This window comes from Apium graveolens, chromosome 11 (assembly GCF_009905375.1).
Source record: "Apium graveolens cultivar Ventura chromosome 11, ASM990537v1, whole genome shotgun sequence".
Lineage (NCBI taxonomy): Eukaryota > Viridiplantae > Streptophyta > Magnoliopsida > Apiales > Apiaceae > Apium > Apium graveolens.
In genome coordinates this window covers 165,047,489-165,070,610 of record NC_133657.1, presented here as the reverse complement: position 1 = coordinate 165,070,610, position 23,122 = coordinate 165,047,489, and the positions used below count along the sequence as shown (strand labels likewise).

The window sequence follows — 23,122 nt, the reverse complement described above, 5'->3', positions numbered from 1 at the left end:
AACTCTCGTCTCCGACTTTTTCCTGGGAAGTTGAAATCAAGGTGGTCTGGACCTTTTATTGTCAAAACTGTGTTTCCACATGGAGCGGTGGAGATTTTTGAGAATGATCCGGACCAAGCATTCAAGGTTAATGGTCAGCGTTTGAAGCACTACTATGGGGACATGGCAAACCGAGAAGTGGTTAGTTTCGTTTTATTGTCAACTTGAGGTCGGTACGCAACGTCAAGCTAATGACGAAAAAGAAGCGCTGCGTGGGAGGCAACCCATGATTTGTTGTTACAGGAACCCTTAGAAGTTAATAACCTATCCAAAACCACAAAAAAATCAGAAAAACCGGGCTCGAAATTTTTTTTTCCAGAGACCCCCCGAGCGCCCGCTCAGCTCTGCTGAGCGACCGCTCCGGGGTCGATTGTGAGAATTTTTTTTTAAGTTCATAAAAAAATTCAAAAAAATCAGAAAATCAGAAAAATAAATTACAGCCCCATTACCCACGATTTCTTTTCCCATTACCCCATAATTTTATCCCTCAAACCCACTCCTAATCTAATTTTAACCTAATCTATATCCTATATATACATACACCTATCCCATACATCTCCCACACACTTTCTACACTCAAACTATCTCCCAAACACAAAAACACTAGTCTCAAGCATTTTTATTCAGATTCAATGGCACCCAAGAGAGCAACGACTATTGATAGCAGCAGCACAGTCCCTACTGCTGATTCATCGAGGGTTACTGCTGCGAGGCCTCGGTTGAATGACAGAGCTGCGGAGGAGGAGTACACTAGGCTTTTGGGGAAGCCGATTCTGAAGGAGAGGGGGTTTTCACCATCGGGGAGGGATGGTGAGTTGCTACCGATGATTGCTGAGAAGGGGTGGATAGCTTTCTGTGAGTCTCCTGAAGCAGTACCGATGAGCGTGGTTCACGAGTTCTATGCGAACGCGAAGGCCGAGAAGAATGGGTTTTCTGTGGTCCGAGGGCTGACGGTTGATTATCACCCAGCGGCGATTCACCGTGTGATTGGGCAGCGAGAGAGGAAGCCCGAGGAGGAGAACTGAAATGAGAAGACTGCTGAGGATTTCGACTTAGATTTGATTTGTGCTACTCTCTATAGGCCGGGCACAGTTTGGACCTTCAAGACAGGAACGAATGAGTATCGTCACTTTCCGGAGATCGCTATGAACAGGTATGCCCGTGCATGGAATGCGTTTATTTGTGCTAATATTCTGCCTTCTTCGCATGCACATGAGGTCACAGTTGAGAGAGCACAGTTGTTGTGGGGAATTTTGAATGAGGAGTACTATGCGGACCTTGGTGAGTTTATCTACCAAGGAATTCTGAAGTTTTTGAGGGGAGCTAAGCACATGAACATCCTTTACGCATCCACGGTCACGAAGCTTTGCCGAGCAGTGGGAGTGAACTGGCCGTCTCATGAGCAGTTGCAGTTGTCGGCCGCTCTGATTGATTTTGGGACTCTGAATGGGATGCATGAGTGGACCGGTGGTGAGCTGGAGGAGCATGGGCTGGGTTATCATCTTCCAGGAGGGCGTCCAGCGTGAGGTGCTACTATGGCTAGGCCTAGGCGTGATGAGGCTGGTTCTTCGAGAGCTCAGGAGGGTGCTAGGATGGCTGATGCCCAGTATAGGAGGCTGTCATGGCGGATGGATGCCATGTACGAGACGAAGAGCAGGTTTGCTCAGGAGCTCACCCTTGCGTTAGGGACTGCTTTTCGGGGCCTTGGAGCTGACATCCAGTGGCCAATTTTTGGTGAGGACTCTGCATACCCGCCGCCTGATACTCCACCCACTGAGGGTGATGATGATGATGACTCCGAGTAGGTATACCCTGTGTTCCTTTCTACTACCTTCACTGAGGACAGTGAAGATTTTAAGTTTGGGGGTGGTAGTTAAGGAATATTTTGTGTGTGTGTCATATAGCTGCATACTCATGATAATTAGTTCATATAGTTGCATAATTTTTGCCATATAGTTTTTATTTATTTATAGCTTTATTTGTTTATCATGTCATGTAGCTCATGCATATGCCATGATCCTTTTTGCGATGATTTACCGACTGATTTGTGATGTTGATGCGAGTGTAGTGATGGCATTAAAGTGATGTTGAGTCATGTAGGTTGATATGCATGCTAGAAGCATTTGTATTTTCACTAAGTCTTAGATAATGCATAAGGACTAGATTGTTGTTATGATCTGATTATTTTCGAGGTTAATCTATTTATTATGCTTAGAATTTGATAATAGGTTCTTAGTGATAAAGGCATGAAAAAGAAAAAATGGAGTAAAAAATGGAATTTGTTGCTAATTGTGGCTAGGCGTCAAATGGCTAGTAGCCGGCTCGTAGGTTTCTGCGAGTAGTCTAGGGTTGAGCAAGATGGAGCGAAACGCACTTGCTCAAAAATTTTGAAAAAAAAAGAAGAAAAAGAAAAAAAAAAAGAAAGAGAAAAAAGAAAAAAGAAAAAAAAGGAAGTATGTGTTTATGCATAATTGATCACGAGTGGGTTCTTTGGTATTCGAGTTATTAAGTTCTTAGGGGACTTTGTGCCTAGTGACCTAAGGCTTTTAGAGTCTGGGATCCGCTAACATAACGCTCGCTACATGGATACCATTGTATAAGTCTTTTGTGGACCTCACTCATTGCACGGTCAAATAAGCATTATTATTATGAATAAAAAGCATGATTCCGTAATAAGCTCCATGATTCTCATAGTGTTATAAGTCACTTTGTGCCTAGAATTTTTATTCTTTGTATAATCATGTGATTGCCTTGATGATAGTTGAGTCATAATAATTGGTCTAGTTCCGAAGCATATCTGTTAAGCATCTGCACTGACCACGTTTCTGGCTGTATGTTCGTTTGCATGATTTGATTGATCTTTGGCTGCCTAACTGCATTTGTTGAGATGTTGTAAGTTGGTTGGATTGGTCGTAGTAAGGGGGATCGCTGCATTTCATATAGATTGCATTCATGCATGTTTTTATTTATTTTTGAGTCTGTGACGCTTGAGGACAAGCATCGATTTAAGTTTGGGGGTGTGATAAGTGGCATTTTATACCACTTAGAACGTCTTAAAATAGCTTAAATTGGTGTCTTGAAATCAAGTATTTTGTGTATTTGATGCGTTTTTCTAGTGTTTGTGTATTTCAGGGTTTTAGTTGCATTTCGGAGGAGTAATCATCAAGAATAAGCCTTGGCATGTGTTCAGCTTTGCGAGAGGAAATAAAGGGGCAGATTACAGCGAAGAAACGGAGCAAACTCAGGAATTTTTCAGTAGGGTCCTGAGCGCCCGCGCAGGGTCGGGAAAAATAATAATTTGTTTTAGACTTCTACTTCTGTTTGGCTTCCAACTTCTATGTAATCTGAGTTTTATGGGACTATTATATAAGTAGATTTAGAGATGTTTTCACGAGGTTGGATCGTGGCATTAAGCAAGGAGAGAAGGAGACAAAGAAGAAGACCGTTTTAGCACACCGCAACGAAGAGGAAGCATATTTTCTTGTGATTCTTTATTTCGTTGTAACGTTGGATGCTAGTTTTCTTTGCTTTGAACCTAATTACTCTTGTGACGTACTCTGGTTTAATATAATTAGTTTAGTTATTATTCTCTTGTGTTTGTTTATCATGTTTTCATATGAACCCATGATGACGATAAGTGCTATCATGGGCTAATAGTGATCATGGGGTCGTAACGGATTTACTATGGAATTCTTTAGTTAGTTTTTTAATACCTTAGTGTGTGATGATTGTATGATATCTAGTATTGGTTGTGCGTATTCGTCTTATGTGTGTTGCGAACATATAAGATAGGGTGTAATCTCTTGTGAAGCGACGGTGGATCTCGAGATTTAGAACTTGCCATGCTAGCATAGGTTCATGTATGATGTGCATGATTAGTGGGTAACTCTAACCGTTTTATTCGCCCTGTGTAATCAAAAGGAATAACTTGTACTTAAATCATTATGTTGTCAATTTCTGTAGACATATAGGGACTCAACATAATTGATGACTATTCAACTTCTATCTTAATTGTGGATGTTTGGTAGAATGGTAATAGTACAATGAAAGTTGGCTTTTATCAGTTTCGTGTTATTCGATTAATATCATCACTGTTACATGCTAAGGGTAATAACAATAACTATTGAAGGAAGTAGTAATAAAGTTGTGATCTCATGAGTGTTTTAATATTGTTAATTCGAAGTGTTAATTAAGTAGTTACTTAAGTAGTTAATTGTAGTTAAAATTTAGTCAACAATTCTAAGTGTTAGTATCTTAACATTGAGAAGTAATCATACATTGGTGAGTGAGTTTAATTGAACAATAATTAGTCTGAGTCTCGGTGGGAATGAACTAGAAAGTATTCTATATTACTTGCAAACGCGTATACTTGCGTGTATTATTAGCGCGTGTTTCCGTCCTAACAGTATATATACACATAAACATAAATTTATTATAATATATTTTAAAATTATTTAAATATTTAAATATAAAATATATTTATTCGGATTCGGATATTATCGGATACGAATATGCCTATATCCGTATCTGTATCTGCAATCGTCGTATTCGAATATGGATAATATCCGTTTTGTTTCGGATACGGATAATATCCGCTTTATTCCGGATACGAATACGGATTTTTCGGACGAATATCGGATTTTTCGAATTTTTTTGACAGCCTACTTATTGGGACCAAAAAGCCATTTCAATCCGTTAACTACCAAGCACCAATATTATCTTTTTCATTTAGTCAAACATCTAATTTAATACAATAAGCTAATTTTATCTCAAAAGCTAACTTCGAAACATGACCTAAATCTAACCGTGAATACTATAATATAATATTAAAACACGATTTTCATTTTTATGATTTTCGATAAATACAAATTTGATTTTAATTGTTATTTTTAATATTAAAAACTAAATTATTAATTTAATTGAGTAAATAAATATATATAAATGAAAATATGTGTTATTTTATAATTTTTTGACTTTGATTATCGAATTGTCAATTGACCATCAGTTCAATAATTTAATTGCAACTTTTTAATAGTTCAGTTATTTAATTGCAAGTTTATATTAGTTCACTTAGTCAGGTGTAAACTTTTTGAATTCAGTATTTGCAAGTTTTGGGAACCTCGTGATCTTGATTCACGCGTTGAGGAAATAGTTTTGCTTCTTAATGGGGAACTAAATGATGTAGGCATGCTTGGATATGTGGGCATTGGTTAAATAGGAAAAGTGATGCAGCCAAAGTCGTGTTTGATGAAACTCACATATCTGAGTCGTGAGGGCAGCTAATTTGCAGAGAAATTTAAGGATGTCGACATGCAATATGGTCTATTGTCATTATAACAAAAGTTCTTTCTGAAATTACGAGCGGAATGCCACCCTTGGTAAATTGTAATAACTAACAACAAAGTGCTCACTACAAGGAAAACAAGCTTCAACAACGGTTTATGTCCGTTGTCTGATACCCTATTTTTCCGTTGACTATTGAGCCGCCGTCTGTTAGTTGGATCAGACAACGGCTAAAAAACATTGTCTGAGATTATACAGACAATGATTATGGATTAAGCCCGTTGTATTACATCCAGAAAAGACAACGTTTTTTGCTTGTTTTCGTCGTAACAAGCAACATTACTCAAGGGTTCTCACAAACTCAGAAAACCGTTGTGTAAAGCATAACATTAAAACCAATCCTACAACACTTATTGTTGTATAAACGTTGTTGTGTATTCAGATAGACAACAAAAATGAAATTGAGCTCGTAGAACTCTTGTAATAAATTTCTACACACAACAGTTTTGGATTTTAATGTATGGCATGATCAGATACATACAACTGTTTATTTGTCCAAACGTATTGCATGAATACCTTTGATACAATATCTTAATATTATATAGACAATGGTTTACTAGTGTTGTGAGAGTTAATTTTGCACCAAAGTTTTGTGTTCGAAAGCATTATTTTAGTATTAAAGACATGATATTTTAATGAAGCTTGGTTGTTAAAAGCGTTGTCTTACACAGAATATAACAAGTAATCAAATGAAATTAACTTTGCAAATCCATGATCGAAAATCACAGCAACATAGTTATACAAAAGCTAAAAGCATATTGATATCACTGCCTTCATGAGTCTAAGATTTCTACTACAAATTAAAGAAAATATAGAGTCTACAAGGATTTTCAGCTTCTCTTCACGTCTTCCGCAAGAGCTATGTTGTCCTTGCAATATCATTACAGCATGTGATAGGTAATTTCCCAATCTGGAGAAAACAATCTTCAAAATAAATCGACAACATAATTACATAATTACATAATTACAACATAATTACATACAACATAATTACATAGAAAATCATTTATCCTTGTGACAAACTTTTGGATGTGATTGACCTAAATGTACACTAGATACTGTTAGATATCATAAAGGGATGTACACTAGATTTTTTTAAATAAGAAATAGTAATTTGAGAGAGATTTAAAATCTATAAGTTTTAAGAAAAATAGAACTTGGCACGGGTTTTTTCTGTACATGTGGATGGTAGCAACTCTGCTGGTCAGGACTATCAACAGATCACCTGCTGAATTTATCCCTTCCCCTCTCACCTGCATTATATGACTATCAACACACTTTTTAATCAAAGATATTCAACCTAGTTAACTAGAACAAATTTTATCTTGTGTAAGCTTAGAAACATACCTAGTTTAGCATGTTAAGGATAGTTTCTCAAGTGAAAACATAATATTTGTGCTGAAAATTGAACTCATATTTGCAATTTTGTGTGGACAGAAGGAAGGCAGGCATACAGGAAGAAGTGTTCATGACTACATTGGCTAGATCTGGTCGTTGTTCAAGTGCACTGACAAAGTTTCGGGAAATGATATTGAGAATCTTTTTGAACTGGGATCTGTATCTTCTGTATAGAGCAAAGCCTGCTATCTGGGCAAGGAAACATAACATTAAATTTGATACTACTTTAGCAATTGTATATAATGATAAGAATTTCTTGATCATACTTCAATAAAGGTCTGCAATGAAACAGCAGTGTATAAATTGGCTGGAAGAGCATTCAAAAATCTGGCCATCCATGCCCAGCCTCCTTCAATTCCATATGGGTTCTTAACTCCTTCAGCTTTTGTCTAAAAACCAACACGACTCACATAGTTTCTGTGATACTTAAAACTAGAAATGAGCAACTTGAAACTAAAAATGAGCAAGCACAATGACTCAAATATTCTGCAGACATTAGTGCTAGATCAAAGAGACGCACCTGAACAAGTGCTCCATATAGCTTCATACATGACCTCACTCGTTCTACATATGTATCACTGTTTCCAAGCTTTCCATCTTCTTCTTGATATCCAATGGCTTTGTTGTAAGCTTCTTTTGTTTTAAATACTGACTCAGAGTAACTCATATACTTTGGAACACTGTATATGCAGACCCTGTTTAATTCAACAAGAAGAATTTCCATGGTTTGTGGAACCTAGAAACATGTAAACATGTAAGACTTTTAACATTAATAATCTAAGCACCACATTTATTTCACTGATAGGAACAAGGACAGTAGAAGACGAAACACATAAAAACTAGATATCTCATCTTGTGCAATGACATCCACGATTGAGCATGTCAAGCATCACTGACCTAATTTCTATAGCAGTTGATGTTATTCAACCAAAAAATGTAACTGTGTCAGTTCTTAGCTGATCACATATTTGCATTTCATGTAGAGTGGTGGGAATCATAAAATCATTACACAGTCCAGATGGATAATACCTTATATAGAGATGTTCCGGAAACTATCATATAGCATTCAAGCAAGTCATAACAGACAAACCCACAAAACTCCTACTGGGAGAAGAAAAAATCACTTACATCTTAAATCACACAGAAACAAACCTACACAAATCATCAAAACACTCAATTTTCTTCTTGAGCTTCAATTTTCCCCTCCACATCCCCTTTACTTACTTGTACACGCAAAATAAGAACTAAAATCAGCACAAAATAAGAACTAAAATGAGAGAGAGAGTTAGACAGAGAGAGAGAGAGAGAGAGAGAGAGAGAGTGATACCTCAAAATTAAAGACAAGCACCTTCCATTGAATCCACAAATAAGCCCTAAAGCCTTAGTTTTGAACACGAACTAAAACCCCAAATTAAAGTCGAATTAAAACCCTAAACGGAACCATACTCCATTAAAGAAACATACAAATCAATCAAAGGAGGCTCAAATCAAAGCAAATATTTATGTATGTATAGATTTTTCATAACAAGGAGAGTAGAGGGGGAGAAAGAGAGGGAGAGAGGGAAGGTGAGAGACCACAACCTAAATCAAAACTCAATAGGACCACAATCTTCTTTGGAATACCAACATTCACACCACACATAAAAATCCCCAAAATAACAGAAAGATTTTACAAACACATCTAAAACCCAAAATTCAAAAAAGTGAAAACACGAAAAATCATGAAACCTAACTCAATTCTGTCATATGAAAAATCATGAAACCTAACTCAATTCTGTCATACGAAAAATCATGAAACCCAAAATTCGTTGTCGAGAGGGGTACTTTTACCGGATTTTTCTAATCCTGACATGCAAAATGAATTTCAAATTTTTTAATAATTTTTTCATATGACTAAAACTGATATATCCTAACATCCGTACGGTTGGATCGTCATATGAAAAAATTATTAAAAAATTTGAAATTCATCCTGCATGTCAGGATTAGAAAAATCTGGTAAAAGTAGTCCTCCCGACAACATGACTCGTTCCTGATTTACAAGATTAATTTTTAAAATTTGGAGGGGGAAGCGGGTAATGAAAAGAAAAGAAGGGGGAAATGAAAAGTTGAAGGAGGGAAACCAATTATAACAAGAAAACTCGATAAATAAATATTGTATACTTATAAATTTTTTATAAATAGATTTAAGAAATTATTTTTATAAAATAATATAAAATAAATTTGAATGTTTTTAATATTTTAATATGACAAAAGCTAATATATTTTTATATTCGTTGTCGAGAGGGGTACTTTTACCGGATTTTTCTAATCCTGACATGTAAAATGAATTTCAAATTTTTTAATAATTTTTTCATATGACTAAAACTGATATATCCTAACATCCTTACGGTTGGATCATCAAAAAAATCATTTTAAAAATTAATCTTGTAAATCAGGAACGAGTCTCGTTGTCGGGAGGACTACTTTTACCAGATTTTTCTAATCCTGACATGCAAGATGAATTTCAAATTTTTTAATAATTTTTTCATATGACTAAAATTGATATATTTTTAACATCCGTACGGTTGGATCGTCGAAAAATCATTTTAAAAATTAATCTTGTAAGGGGAACGAGTCTCGTTGTCGGGAGGAGTACTTTTACCAGATTTTTCTAATCCTGACATGCAAAATGAATTTCAAATTTTTTAATAATTTTTTCTTATGACTAAAATCGATATATCTTAACAACCGTACGGTTGGATCGTCTAAAAATCATTTTAAAAAATTAATCCTGTAAATCGGGAACGAGTCTCGTTGTCTTTTACCAGATTTTTCTAATCCTGACATGCAAAATGAATTTCAAATTTTTTAATAATTTGTTCTTATGACTAAAATCGATATATCTTAACATCCGTACGGTTGGATCGTCGAAAAATCATTTTAAGAAATTAATCCTGTAAATCGGGAACGAGTCTCGTTGTCGGGAGGGATACTTTTACAAGATTTTTCTAATCCTGACATACAAAATGAATTTCAAATTTTTTAATAATTTTTTCTTATGACTAAAATCGATATATCTTAACATCCGTACGGTTGGATCGTCGAAAAATCATTTTAAAAAATTAATCCTGTAAATCGGGAACGAGTCTCGTTGTCGGGAGGGATACTTTTACCAGATTTTTCTAATCCTGACATGCAAAATGAATTTCAAATTTTTTAATAATTTTTTCTTATGACTAAAATCGATATATCTTAACATCCGTACGGTTGGATCGTCAAAAAATCATTTTAAAAAATTAATCCTGTAAATCGTGAACGAGTCCCGTTGTTGGGAGGGGTACTTTTACCAGATTTTTCTAATCCTGACATGCAAAATGAATTTCAAATTTTTTAATAATTTTTTCTTATGACTAAAATCGATATATCTTAACATCCGTACGGTTGGATCGTCGAAAAATAATTTTAAAAAATTAATCCTGTAAATCGGGAACGAGTCTCGTTGTCGGGAGGGGTACTTTTACCAGATTTTTCTAATCCTGGCATGCAAAATGAATTTCAAATTTTTTAATAATTTTTTCTTATGACTAAAATTGATATATCTTAACATCCGTACGGTTGGCTCGTCAAAAAATCATTTTAAAAAATTAATCCTGTAAATCGTGAACGAGTCTCGTTGTGGGTAGGGGTGCTTTTACCAGATTTTTCTAATCCTGACATGCAAAATGAATTTCAAATTTTTTAATAATTTTTTCTTATGACTAAAATCAATATATCTTAACATCCGTACGGTTGGATCGTCGAAAAATCATTTTAAAAAATTAATCCTGTAAATCGGGAACGAGTCTCGTTGTCGGGAGGGTACTTTTACCAGATTTTTCTAATTCTGGCATGCAAAATGAATTTCAAATTTTTTAATAATTTTTTCTTATGACTAAGATCGATATATCTTATCATCCATACGGTTGAATCGTCGAAAAATCATTTTAAAAAATTAATCCTGTAAATCGTGAACGAGTCTCGTTGTCGGGAGGGGTACTTTTACCAAATTTTTCTGATCCTGACATGCAAAATGAATTTCAAATTTTTTAATAATTTTTTCTTATGACTAAAATCGATATAACTTAACATCCGTACGGTTGGATCGTCGAAAAATAATTTTAAAAAATTAATCCCGTAAATCGGGAACGAGTCTCGCTGTCGGGAGGGGTACTTTTACCAGATTTTTCTAATCCTGGCATGCAAAATGAATTTCAAAATTTTTAATAATTTTTTCTTATGACTAAAATCGATATATCTTAACATCCGTACGGTTGGATCTTCGAAAAATCATTTTACAAAATTAATCCTGTAAATCGTGAACGAGTCTCGTTGTGGGGAGGGGTGCTTTTACCAGATTTTTCTAATCCTGACATGCAAAATGAATTTCAAATTTTTTAATAATTTTTTCTTATGACTAAAATCGATATATCTTAACATCCGTACGGTTGGATCGTCAAAAAATCATTTTAAAAAATTAATCCTGTAAATCGGGAATGAGTCTCGTTGTCGGAAGGGTACTTTTACCAGATTTTTCTAATCCTGGCATGCAAAATAAATTTCAAATTTTTTAATAATTTTTTCTTATGACTAAGATCGATATATCTTAACATCCGTACGGTTGAATCGTCGAAAAATCATTTTAAAAAAATTAATCCTGTAAATCGCGAACGAGTCTCGTTGTCGGGAGGGGTACTTTTACCAAATTTTTCTGATCCTGACATGCAAAATGAATTTCAAATTTTTTAATAATTTTTTCTTATGACTAAAATCGATATATCTTAACATCCGTACGGTTGGATCGTCGAAAAATCATTTTAAAAAATTAATCCTGTAAATCGGGAACGAGTCTTCTTGTCTGGTGGGGTACTTTTAACAGATTTTTCTAATCCTGACATGCAAGATAAATTTCAAATTTTTTAATAATTTTTTTTTATGACTAAAATTGATATATCTTAAGATCCGTACGGTTGGATCGTCGAAAAAATTATTTTAAAAATTAATCCTGTAAATCGGGAACGAGTCTTGTTGTCGGAAGGGGTACTTTTACCAGATTTAATTTTTCTAATCCTGACATGCAAGATGAATTTCAAAATTTTTAATAATTTTTTCATATGAATAAAATTGATATATCTTAACATTCGTACGGTTGGATCGTCGAAAAAATCATTTTAAAAATTAATCCTGTAAATCGGGAACGAATCTCGTGTTGGGAAGTAGCGCTTTTACCATATTTTTCTAATCCTGACATTCGAGATAAATTTGAAATTTTTTAATACTTTTTTCATGTGACTAAAATGAGTATTTCTTAACATCCGTACGGTTGGATCCTCTAAAAAATTATTTAAAAAATTTATCTTTTTCATCAGGTATGAAAAAAATCTAGTACGAGGCAACACCCAACGGTTTTTTATGAAAAAGTCTTGTCTGAAATAAATTGTGACAACAGTTTTTTTGAAAAAAACCGTTGTCTTAGATGATCAACTTTTTTAAATCTTACGGCTGATATTAAATCTACTTTTAATCAACGACTCTTATTATACCAACTTAACAATCCAAGTGAACATTTATAATATACACGTTATATCCTCATAAATGTGATTATCTGTTGATGCTATTAATATTCGTGTAACGTCTAGTACTAATAGGTAAAAGAATTCAAAAATCTATGAAAAAGATTATTTCAAATCTTAATACACACAAATTAATTTAGTGTAAGTTATTGGTTACTCATATAAATTAATTAACGGTGGCATATAAATTTTCCGAAAAAATTTTAAAACTAGTAAAAATATAGACAACGGTTTTTTCTAAAATCATGTTGTGGTAAGTTACTTTACATAAGTGTTTTTCAGGAAATGTCGTTGTTGGAATTCTACAACAGTTTTTTCTTTAAGACTGTTGTAGTATTACATATTTTACTACAGATTATAAATATCGATAACGGTTGTCTAACTGTTACAAGTGTTTTATTTTAAAAATACTTGTATAAGGTAGATTAATATAACGTGCTTTGTCGAAAAAAACTTGTTTGGATTGAACAATTAACAATGTAAACTTGAAGCACTTGTGATTATTTTTTTTTATTAATTATAAAGTAGATAATTAAACTATTTTGAAATATAAAATTTAAATATTTAATCTAGATGAAAGTGGATTTAATTAGAGTTTGTTGTTTTTAAAAAATTTAAAATGAATTGTCTGGAAATTACTTTTTTTGAAATTATTACTATTTTTATTGTAATAAACTAGACAACAATTTATTTGAATATTTTGTTGTGCAACACGTTTTTAAATTTAGTAAGAAAGACAACGGTTTTAAGAATTAGACTATTGTCTGATATTGGTGACATACAATATATGTAAAACACTTGTCTATCAAGTATCATTTAGACAACACCTAATTTGTACATTGTGTGATTCGAGCTTAAATAACTAGTAGAAAAAACACTTGTCTCATTTCCACAACCGTTAAACAAGACGTTATCTCAATCATTTTCAGACAATGTATTTAAAAATCGTAGTACGATTTTACTCATTTGCACAACATCACTTTAGAAAGGGTTGTCTGTCTCCATCAACTAGACAATGGATTTTAAAGCGTTGTAGTAATACTAAAGTCTTCCCATTCACACAACATCTTAATTTTGAAAACACTTGTCTGATTTGTTTTACTAGACAACATTTTTTTATCGCTTGTAGTAATCAACGTCAGACAACGCCAATTTTTTGGTTGCAAAAAAACCATTGTATGAAAAATTCGGGCAACACTTTTTTGGTCGAGTGTTGTCTAATCGGTGTTGTCTGATTGCATTTTTCTTGTAGTGGCTTGATGAAGTCAAGATTTTAGCTCAAAAGGCTCGGACCCTTATCATCCTAAATGTACAAAAACAATGCTGAGATTTAGGAAGTAGAATCATCATCACAACAACGTGAAACTAACATAAGAACAAGTCCAACAGTATCTTAACAAGTTTCTTATAAATATTATAAAATATTAATTATTAGTGATTTAAGACATGATTTTGAATTTGAACTCATACAATGATCCTTATTTTCATTCCTTATTATTATAATAATAATAAATTTGAATGAAATATGAAAGGAAAAGAGAGAAAAGAACTTAAAAAAATAAAGAGAAATCAATTTTTTATTGAAAAAAATGAAATAAGGGATGACTTGTGATTTCTTAAAGATAAGGTATGAGAGAGTTGTCTTAGTGATATAAGGAACCACTAAGACACTGTTGGAGTGCATTTTATTGTCACATTTCTTATATTTGGAGTTAAGAGCATGTTTAAAGGTGCGGTTGGACTTGCCGTAAGTCACAGTAGATATAAAACCTAAGTAAAATACACATTTATGATCTAAATATTCAGCTGCACAAATCATTAAAAGCCCACCATTTCTCCATTTAACTATCAAACTCTTTAATTTCAAATCACAGTTCACTTGCATTTCATTTCGTTGCTTGGCCTTGTTATAGCCATCAAGCATGATCCGGGGTAGCATAAGGAGGAGTTGGCGCAGAAGCCACACGACGGCCGCGCTCTGACCTGCTGTTTTCTGCAAATTTAACACTTCCCTGATGCATACCCTTCTGCTTCTCATCTTCAGTCCACTCAGAAACATAGTAATGTTCTTCACTACCTTTAACGACATCTCTTGATGGTGGAAGAAACATACTACCCCACTGAGGAAAGTGAACAAATGCCACAGGCACGGTGCAAGCTACTATCATAATTCCCATGTATGTTAAGCCCATTGCTGTCGATAACTGTGAGCTCGTAAAGAACAGAAGCTGTGTCAATCCTGACCCAAAATTCCCTCCTGCACCGGTCATACCGGATATAATTCCTAAGGATCGACGTGAAATGAAAGGAATGATGCCAAAAGTGGCGCCGCATGCAGCTTGAACTCCGACAGAAAAGATAATCATCATTGTTATAGCAATTGGAAGGGAATTAGAGAGGCCAAGGAAGATACAGAACAGTCCTCCTAATGTTTGTAGTATCCAGAGAGTCCACAGCCTTCCCCTCATTCCAAACCTTCGCGCAGCCACATCCGAAGCGTATCCACCAAAGGGGCGAGCCAGAAGGTTAGCCATACCAAATGTAGCAGCAATAATGCCAGCAGTTTGGAGTTTTAGATCAAATCTGTCACAGTGTTGGACATTTCACAAGGTTACTTTAAATGATAAAAAAATATTATTATTCTAAATATTAATACAATATAAAAAAGAACAGTACCTGTCAAAAAAGTATTCAGCAATGACATTGTCAGTCGACAATTCCACACCCATAGAGTATCCATACAAAAGGACAAATATCCATGTTCTGTAATTGGTGATAGCATACCAGAACACCTGAACATTGAAAAGAACACAAGTCAATTATTCAGAAACGAACAATTTGAACAGGTTCTGAATTCAGAACTCGTATTAAAAATGTTACCAAGGAATAAGGTGTTATCCAAACTAACCTTGGAGAATTTATCTTTCGAAACATCACCCTTCTTTTGTAAAGTACCTAAATTCCCATCAGGCAAGTCTTGACCAAGTGTCAACACCAAGATCCCCATGATCACATGAAGCCAACCAGGGATGAAAAAGGCGATCCTCCAGGCAGTGAATGGAGTAGCTCCTGCACGTTGGATCATGTCGTAGAGAAGAGGCATGAGCAATTGAGTTGCTCCTCCGCCCATGTTTCCCCATCCGGCTGCAGTACCATTCACGGTGCCTATAATCTTACCATTGAACATGGTGCTCATCCAATACTGACACGTAACAAATGTCGCGAGGGAGAAGCCAATCATGAACCTGACAGCTATATAACCGCTGGCATCCGCCACAAATGACATACAAAACACAGTTGGGGCTGTAAGCATGATGACAAATGCACAGCCATATCGCGGTCCCAAAAGATCACAAACTGCTCCCATTACAAGCCTAGAGAAAATGCTGCCAGACACCGAAGCCACTCCAGCATTTCCAACATCCCCTTTTGTAAGGTTGAGATTATCGCGAATGATTGGGACTAGTGGAGCAGCAGCAAATGTGGACACAAAACAGGTAAAAAAGAAATCCAAGAAAGATGAAAAGTCCTCATGTGAGGATTGGCAAAGGAAAATAGCTTGAACGCTTTAGCCTTGTGTTCTGAATCAACTGGTAAATCAAATTTTGCTGTTGTATCAGTTGGTACCATCGGTGAAGCCACTGCGAAAGCCAGAACAGGCTCTCGTCCAGTGACTCCATGCATTGAGCTCCCTGGTGATCCTTCAATATCACCCATTTTTCTTTAATTACCAGTGCTTGATGTGATATAAAGCTTGAGAAAGTTAGTGCATTACTCTCAAGTATTGTTTGAAAGGATGTTCTGGATATTTCTTGAGATGTCTTGCTTTATATAGGCCTTCATGGTTGACATTTTAAGTTTCTGATAAACCCTGTATAAGCCAGTGAAGCTTACCAATGGTTGCATTATGCAACATCTCTAATATAATAATATCATAAAATAACCTAGTTTGCCAAGTCAAATTATGAAAAGTAGTAGCCTCATCAAGCATTCCCAAAGGATAGGAATGTTCAGTATAGTAGATATAGTATATTTTTTGTATTATGATTACCATTATATAGTTTTTAATCCATGCATGTGATTATGATTAATGTTCATTCAAAATTTGCAGATATTTTGATTTTTGTGTAAATAAGTTGTTCCTAATATGGTCAAGTTGATGAAGACAAAAATCATTTGAGATAAGTCAATCTTAGCCTTTCATGGGAGCCTAAAAGTTCGATTGAAGCAACAAATATTTATCAATGTACTTTATACACATTTCGAGATTTTTATAATATTTTTTTTAAATTTTTTTTAATAAAAATTTAAACATAAAACTTTTATTCAGAAAAAAAGATTTTGAAAAAATATTATAGGAATCATGTTTTAAAAGAGTATTGAAAAGTGTGCCAACAAATAATATATAGAATTTAATGATATATATAATATAATCTGTGTAGAAAAATTATTCCAATGTAAAATCAAATTTAAAATTAAGCAATTTTATCTAATTTTAATTGTTAAATTTTTTATTATATTCAAATATAATTATTATTCGAGATTAGCATCGAATTTTATATTTTTTGAAATAAAATTTTACAATTTGTGATGAGATTTTATAATAAAATCAATGATTCTGCATGATTCTCCACGATTCTTCGTATAAGATGATTTTCCACGAAATAAAGCCTTATATATATATATAATACACCAACAATAAGATAAAATTAGTAAGACATTTTATTTATGAGTTGAAATAACTAAATTGGGATACCCACAGTGGAGTTATTACTTTATATGAGATATCCAATTGTCAGTGAAATATTCCGTATATAAAATACCCAACTGCCAAACTACCGTGAAAGGCTAAAATATATAATCAATGGTTGCATTATGAAACATTTAGCTTAAGTGATAACTATAGTAAGAATAATAATCTGTTTTCCAAGTCAAAATATGAAAAGTAGTAGCCTCATCATGTATCTGAAAGGATAAAAATCTACGGACTACGGTATATTCATTTCTCCCTATCATCATTATCAGTATTCAGTTGTTATATTGTTTTAAGGTCATATGCATGTCTGTGTTTGTTAAGTTATTAACTGTCATATTGTGGGATTAAATTTGACCATAGTCTAATTTTGATTCTTGCATAATAAAACACAAGTGGCATAAAATGATTTCCAATATTTGACGTGTCAATTGGAATAATTTAGCACAACTTAGAATGATCTATCATCTATTAGCCAAAAGTCAGAAATATTGTATGTCAAAAGGTTTTGTATCTTTAATTGTCAGGTTGATACAAGTCAAACTTAACCTTTCACAATGTCAGGGAGTTCAATTGAGTCTACAATTTGTTTAATTATTGACAATGATCTGGCTTACAAGTTACAATTATATATAAATTATATACTGAAGTCAAAATTTTATAAAACTCGGATTTAAAAACACAAGATTCTTATTTGCCAAATTATATAACCACATGCACATATCTTCTCCTCAAATTTTGTTAATTTAGTTTAGAGCACTGATCAGAAGCAAATACTTAGAGTATAGACAGTTAATAATTTATTTAAGTTGATAATATCTCTGTGATATTGTCGACAGACAAACACAGTCATACAAGTCTTCTCATAATGATAATAATTAAGACAAACAAGCTAGCGCACACAATAGTACACAATTAACTTGCACCATACATTGTCTAAGTACTTCCATTTCCATTGGCTGGTTTGTATAGAACCACAGTAACATACTTTGCACGGAAGCGATGAGTGAGTCCAACTGCCACTACTGGTCCTTCAGTTTTTTTGTTCTCGCGGTAAAGATGGTTGAGGATCTGTGGCGGTGGAAGAGATTCAGGAAGGTTTCCATCAGCAGGGGAGTTGAGCAATGTGTTATGCAGGTGCTGTGGGACTATTGGCGGTGCATCTTTTTCATCGTTTACAGGGTAGGTGTAGACATTGTCATAACTTGAATCTGGAGAATCTGGAACTTCAAATCCCGCTACAATTGATTCATTCTGTGTAATAGTTTCATCTTTAGTATCCACTTACTTTATTAATAAAAGCTAATCAGTAAGGGGATGCAGCTTACTTGATTTTGACCATACTGAATGTTCCTATGTGGTATCTCCATTTTTGAAAGCAAGGAGTAGCTTAGGGTGCAAAATCATCAAAAGTAAGATCAAACAGTCAAATGAACTGGAAAGAGAGAAACTCGTTAAAAAATTATAGTGTAGTTGTATATATTGTACACATATACATGTTTGATAATTGATGGTACACAACTACATAGACATTGAAAGGAATCATTTTGGAGTCAGCCTGTCATGTATTTATTCAAATTCTAACTACTGATACCATCCATAACTGATGCATCTCCAATAAAACATACTTGCAGCAGCGAGAACAACAATGCCTAATATGTAATGATACACCCACTTGTTGAGAATTCATTTACTACATATAATAAACTGAACTGAGATGATAAATTTTAATAATGATAGGAAATTGTTATTGGTTGGTGCAACAAGAATTGATGTATGTAACAATAAGCTTTTCACAAGGCAGATATCATTCCTGTGCTGATCGTGCAGTACTAATCATTTTATGAACTTCTGGTTCGTAAGTTATTAAAGTTACCAACACAATGAAAAAATAATTAATTAGAAAATACATTAGTTATGCATGAAAGCATCAGAGGGGAGAATTTATCGGTTACAAGTTTGAACCTATAATAGTGATACTTGCATCTAACGTGCCGAGGACTTTTTTCGGCTTTTACTGCATAAATGCAGATGTGTAATGAATTAGAAAAGTTGGTTTCAGCAATACTCTTGTGAGAAAAATCGTCGCCTTGCATTGATGGTATTCAGAAGGCACATGCATAAAATTGTTGCAAATATCTTTAAAATCCAGAGGCTAAATTGCTAGAACCTAAAGTTTTCCTCTATTAGGAGCTGCCATGGAACCGGAAATTATGATAGGCAAAATAGTTAATAATGGGATGTATGTTGACAGATTTTTTCATGCAACTTAATCAAAGAAAGAAATGCAATAGTTAAAAAGTTCGTTGCTGATAGCAATGCACGAGTGTGGCATGGCTTTGTGCGGGGTCTAGCAGAAAGCCGAAGAGTATTGACAGTAGATATATTGATGGTTTTTAGTTGAGTAATTGATGTTAACAGTTGAGTAATTGATGTTAACATGAAATACTAGAGTCTAGATACAGACCAGAGGAAGGAACTGGCCCAGGATGAACAACTTCTCTTTTTTATTGAACTGGTGAAATACACACAGGTGGTGACTGGTGAGTATGGTCCAGCTTGATGTTTAGTTAAAGGTTGATGCCCATATGTGAAATTTCGTCCTACTTGCCCTCATATCAAATTAAAGTGCCAAGACTATTTATCTAAATCCCTGAAATGAAAATATAAGTTATCGGATAGCAGATGGTAGATTATGACATTACGAAAGAGAAGACTGTGTGGCACCATAATAGGCCAAAATAAAGGAAAGAGAAGATTTTGACGCAAACTACAGTTACTGAAACACAGTGTTGAGTACAAATAAACAGTGATTACTTTCTACAGAGAGAGAGAGAGAGAGAGAGATGCTTCCTTGATTTCATAATATTGGCTTGGAATTTTCCAGACTTGAAATTGATAAAATTACATGTGGATGATATGATGAGGACTATTAAAGTGTGAGTGGCACTGGCCTAAAGGGTTTAACTGGGCGTACTGGACAAGCTAGCTCATTGACCAGGGAATTACAGGAATGAGACTTCAGATCTAAATGGAAATTGAGGTTTCCACAAGTCGCTAGACAGTCTAACAGAGGCTTTGAAAATAATGTTTCAAATTGTGGGAGGAATAAATGATGTGCCATGTAACCATTGCTAGTTGTGAAAATGGGATTATGTCAAGAAGGTAATTTGTCTTTTGCGCTCTAAGATAGAGATTGGGTGGAGTACTAAATATCCTTCCTCATGATAAGCATCGTCTTGATTCGCATCAAAATGAGACCATGAGATTTGTAGGAAGGTAAGAATCAAGAGTCTTACATAGACAACACATCCTAGAATAATGTAGAAACATATGTAATTTAGTTGAAATTGTACTCAGAACTTAGAGGATCAAAACCATTGTGTGAGTGCATATAGGCATGTAGTCATTCAATTTTCAAAGAAAAAAATTTGTGAAATCTAACTTCAAGTCCCTCTCTTATACCACTTAATCCTGGACTAAGTCTTTGAAACCTTGACTCTCCAAGTCAGACGCCCTCACACTTTCTACATGAGAAATGCAGCTAATGATCACCTAGTATTCATGTATCTACCGTAAGAAGAATTTGTAGAACGTGTGAGGTACATTAATATTTTCAAGCATTCATCAAATATATTTTGTGTATGTCTAATTTAGCGGCATATATTAGTTGGGAATAATGACTTTCACCTCTAATTCCTAAATAGCAGTCTATTCAATCTTCGAGAACACCCTAAATTTTTATCTTACTTTACATAAGTAAATAAGTAAACTAATTTTTGTCTTTGAAACGTGTTCTAGCATTTTTTAAAATTGAGTCATATGTAGGCCGCAAACAATTTATTATCAATTGGCAATGAAAACAAATGCTTCATCCATCACCGTATGTGTGATTGTGTGAATGATAACACTAAATGTCAATTTTGATTAATCTCTAAGCGGAGAATCCTGTGTGCTACATTATTTGACAAAATGCGAAGTTTCCTTGTCATTGTAGACGGTTGGTTTTATCTCTATAACTCACACGAAAATTATCAATAACAATCAATGCACTTTTTATGCATATAAGGAAACCCCAAATCCGCCAACTACTCTGTGACGTTAGTGCCTAAAAATAGCCACTTTGCGTTACCTTGGGATAAAAAAATCAAAAAAAAAGTTCTACTGATTTAATTGCATCTATGGAGTCTAACTATCTGAGATGTCATCCGTAGAAAAAAAGAGTTTGATGAGAAATAAACGCTTCACGCTAATGCTTACACGTAGTAAACATGCGGAACTAACATTTACATTATCTTTACTAACATAGAGCTACTTCCACATAACCGCAAGCTCACTATGAGTTTCATAAGTTATGCTTTAGTGCATCGACAACATGAATTAACATTCAATTACATAATTAGCGGAAAAAACATTTAATTACATGACTCCACTAACCAATTATGCTATCAAAGTGATTTCCCATATGTCCTAAACAATGAAACTTATTGCAAACACCTAAATATTTATAGAAGAAGTATTACATCTAGATGTTAACACTAAAACCAGAATTGAATGAGTAAAAATCTACAATAAAACATTACTAGAAATTAACAAAGTTCCAAATAATATAAACATTAATAAATAAAATTGCATCTCCTCAGTTCATATAAACTTCCGAATTTTAACGAAATATATTCTACATGCAACTATGCAATAGTATGTTCAATTCAAATAAAAACCAAACATACTCAGCGTATTTCCGCAAAGACGCCGGGCTTAAAAATGATCATACGATGAAGCATCATTAACTAAATAAAATTGTAGAAATACTGTAGAACAAACCTGATTTTACTGCAATTCTGGCTCTTTAATAATTTGTAAGCAGCTTGAACAAAATTGTGGACTCCAATCTTTAATTGATCAACAACTGCAAAAATAATGCAAACTCAAACAAAGTGGCTTCAACTCACAGTTAAAAAAATTGCAAGAGAAGAATTTTTTTATTGAAACTCTCTCACAGAACTCACAATACAATTCTTGACATAACATTTAGGTAAAAATGAAATAAACACACACACGAGATTAAAAATTTACACGAAACTTAAAAAGAGAAACAGAGAACAGTCTATCTAGTATCATCCCCTCATAGAAACTACTTTCAATCATATGTTCTTGTTTTATATATGTATGCATGTGTGAGTAAGTATCATATTTACTATTAAAATTAATACTTGAGTGAAAAGGAGGAGTTCATTTTGAAGAATGATTACCTATCAGAAGAACACAACGGGAAGACGGGGCAAGCTTCAAGCTTGCTATATTTTTATTTCCAGGACCAAATAGTACATTTTATATACACACTAATATTGTTGATAGAGTGTTGGGCTTTTGGGCTCACAAAATATCTACTCTAGTTGAATCCCATTTTGGACTTGGTTGAGTTCAACTATTGTCAATTGTCATTGGACCTGGAAAATTGGGTCAAAATGAACCAAAATTCATTGAACAGAAATCCGATTTTGTACCCATATTATATTACCCGTACTGAAAATGATCCGAAAATGAATTCAATCCAATTATAAAATTACCCATACTGAAAATAATCTGAAATATTAGATCCAATTATAATTTGTAATCGATTAAAATTGGATAATAAATTATCTGAAACAAATATGGTCTGAAGTAATCGATCCTATATAAATCCGAACTAGAAAAGATGATTGAATTTAAATTAGCTTATTATTAACTATTATACAAAATTCTTTGTTTATAAGCAAAATTCATATTTAAAATAATTTATGTTTAAAAAATATAGTTATTTATCATAATTTTTTAATAAGTACATTATATTATATTAAAAATATTACATTCAATAAGATATTTTTTAAATCTCACAAATTGAAAATTTGAATAAGTTATTATCCGAAAAAAGTCTAAACCGAATTTTGTCAAAATTTAATTCGAATCAATCATGAACCAAATCTAATTCGATATGAATAGTCTCCAAATATATCATATT

At 33.7% G+C, this 23,122-nt stretch overlaps 2 protein-coding genes, 1 long non-coding RNA gene and 1 pseudogene across 3 annotated transcripts; all 4 read right to left on the bottom strand.

The window, feature by feature from the left end:
- Window positions 1-6,603: 6,603 nt before the first annotated feature.
- Window positions 6,604-7,504, bottom strand: LOC141696095 (mRNA export factor GLE1-like). The gene is made up of 4 exons (XM_074500283.1): window positions 7,301-7,504; window positions 7,047-7,169; window positions 6,837-6,969; window positions 6,604-6,635 (listed from the first exon to the last, which is right to left on the bottom strand). The coding sequence occupies exons 1-4, from the start codon at window positions 7,502-7,504 to the stop codon at window positions 6,604-6,606; spliced, it is 492 nt and encodes a 163-aa protein (XP_074356384.1).
- A 6,652-nt stretch (window positions 7,505-14,156) lies between these two features.
- Window positions 14,157-16,159, bottom strand: LOC141695172 (high affinity nitrate transporter 2.4-like; annotated as a pseudogene).
- Window positions 16,160-18,057: 1,898 nt separating this feature from the next.
- LOC141696094 (SNF1-related protein kinase regulatory subunit beta-3-like) lies at window positions 18,058-18,491 on the bottom strand. Its single transcript, XM_074500282.1, has 2 exons — window positions 18,450-18,491; window positions 18,058-18,375 (listed from the first exon to the last, which is right to left on the bottom strand). Exons 1-2 carry the CDS (start codon window positions 18,489-18,491, stop codon window positions 18,058-18,060), a joined length of 360 nt encoding a protein of 119 aa, XP_074356383.1.
- A 1-nt stretch (window position 18,492) lies between these two features.
- Window positions 18,493-22,522, bottom strand: LOC141695173 (uncharacterized). The gene is made up of 3 exons (XR_012564327.1): window positions 22,374-22,522; window positions 21,946-22,030; window positions 18,493-18,556 (listed from the first exon to the last, which is right to left on the bottom strand). It is a non-coding gene; the product is annotated as an uncharacterized LOC141695173 (long non-coding RNA).
- Between the last annotated feature and the right edge of the window lie 600 nt (window positions 22,523-23,122).

Excerpts from the sequence above, each read along its gene's own strand:
- LOC141696095 (XM_074500283.1), bottom strand. The coding sequence starts at position 7,504 with ATGGAAATTCTTCTTGTTGAATTAAACAGGGTCTGCATATACAGTGTT. Across the intron at positions 7,170-7,300 it reads TATATGGAGCACTTGTTCAG|ACAAAAGCTGAAGGAGTTAA; the intron begins GTGCGTCTCTTT and ends GTTGGTTTTTAG. Across the intron at positions 6,970-7,046 it reads CATTGCAGACCTTTATTGAA|ATAGCAGGCTTTGCTCTATA; the intron begins GTATGATCAAGA and ends TTCCTTGCCCAG.
- LOC141696094 (XM_074500282.1), bottom strand. The coding sequence starts at position 18,491 with ATGGAGATACCACATAGGAACATTCAGTATGGTCAAAATCAA. Across the intron at positions 18,376-18,449 it reads TTCAGTATGGTCAAAATCAA|AATGAATCAATTGTAGCGGG; the intron begins GTAAGCTGCATC and ends ACTATTACACAG.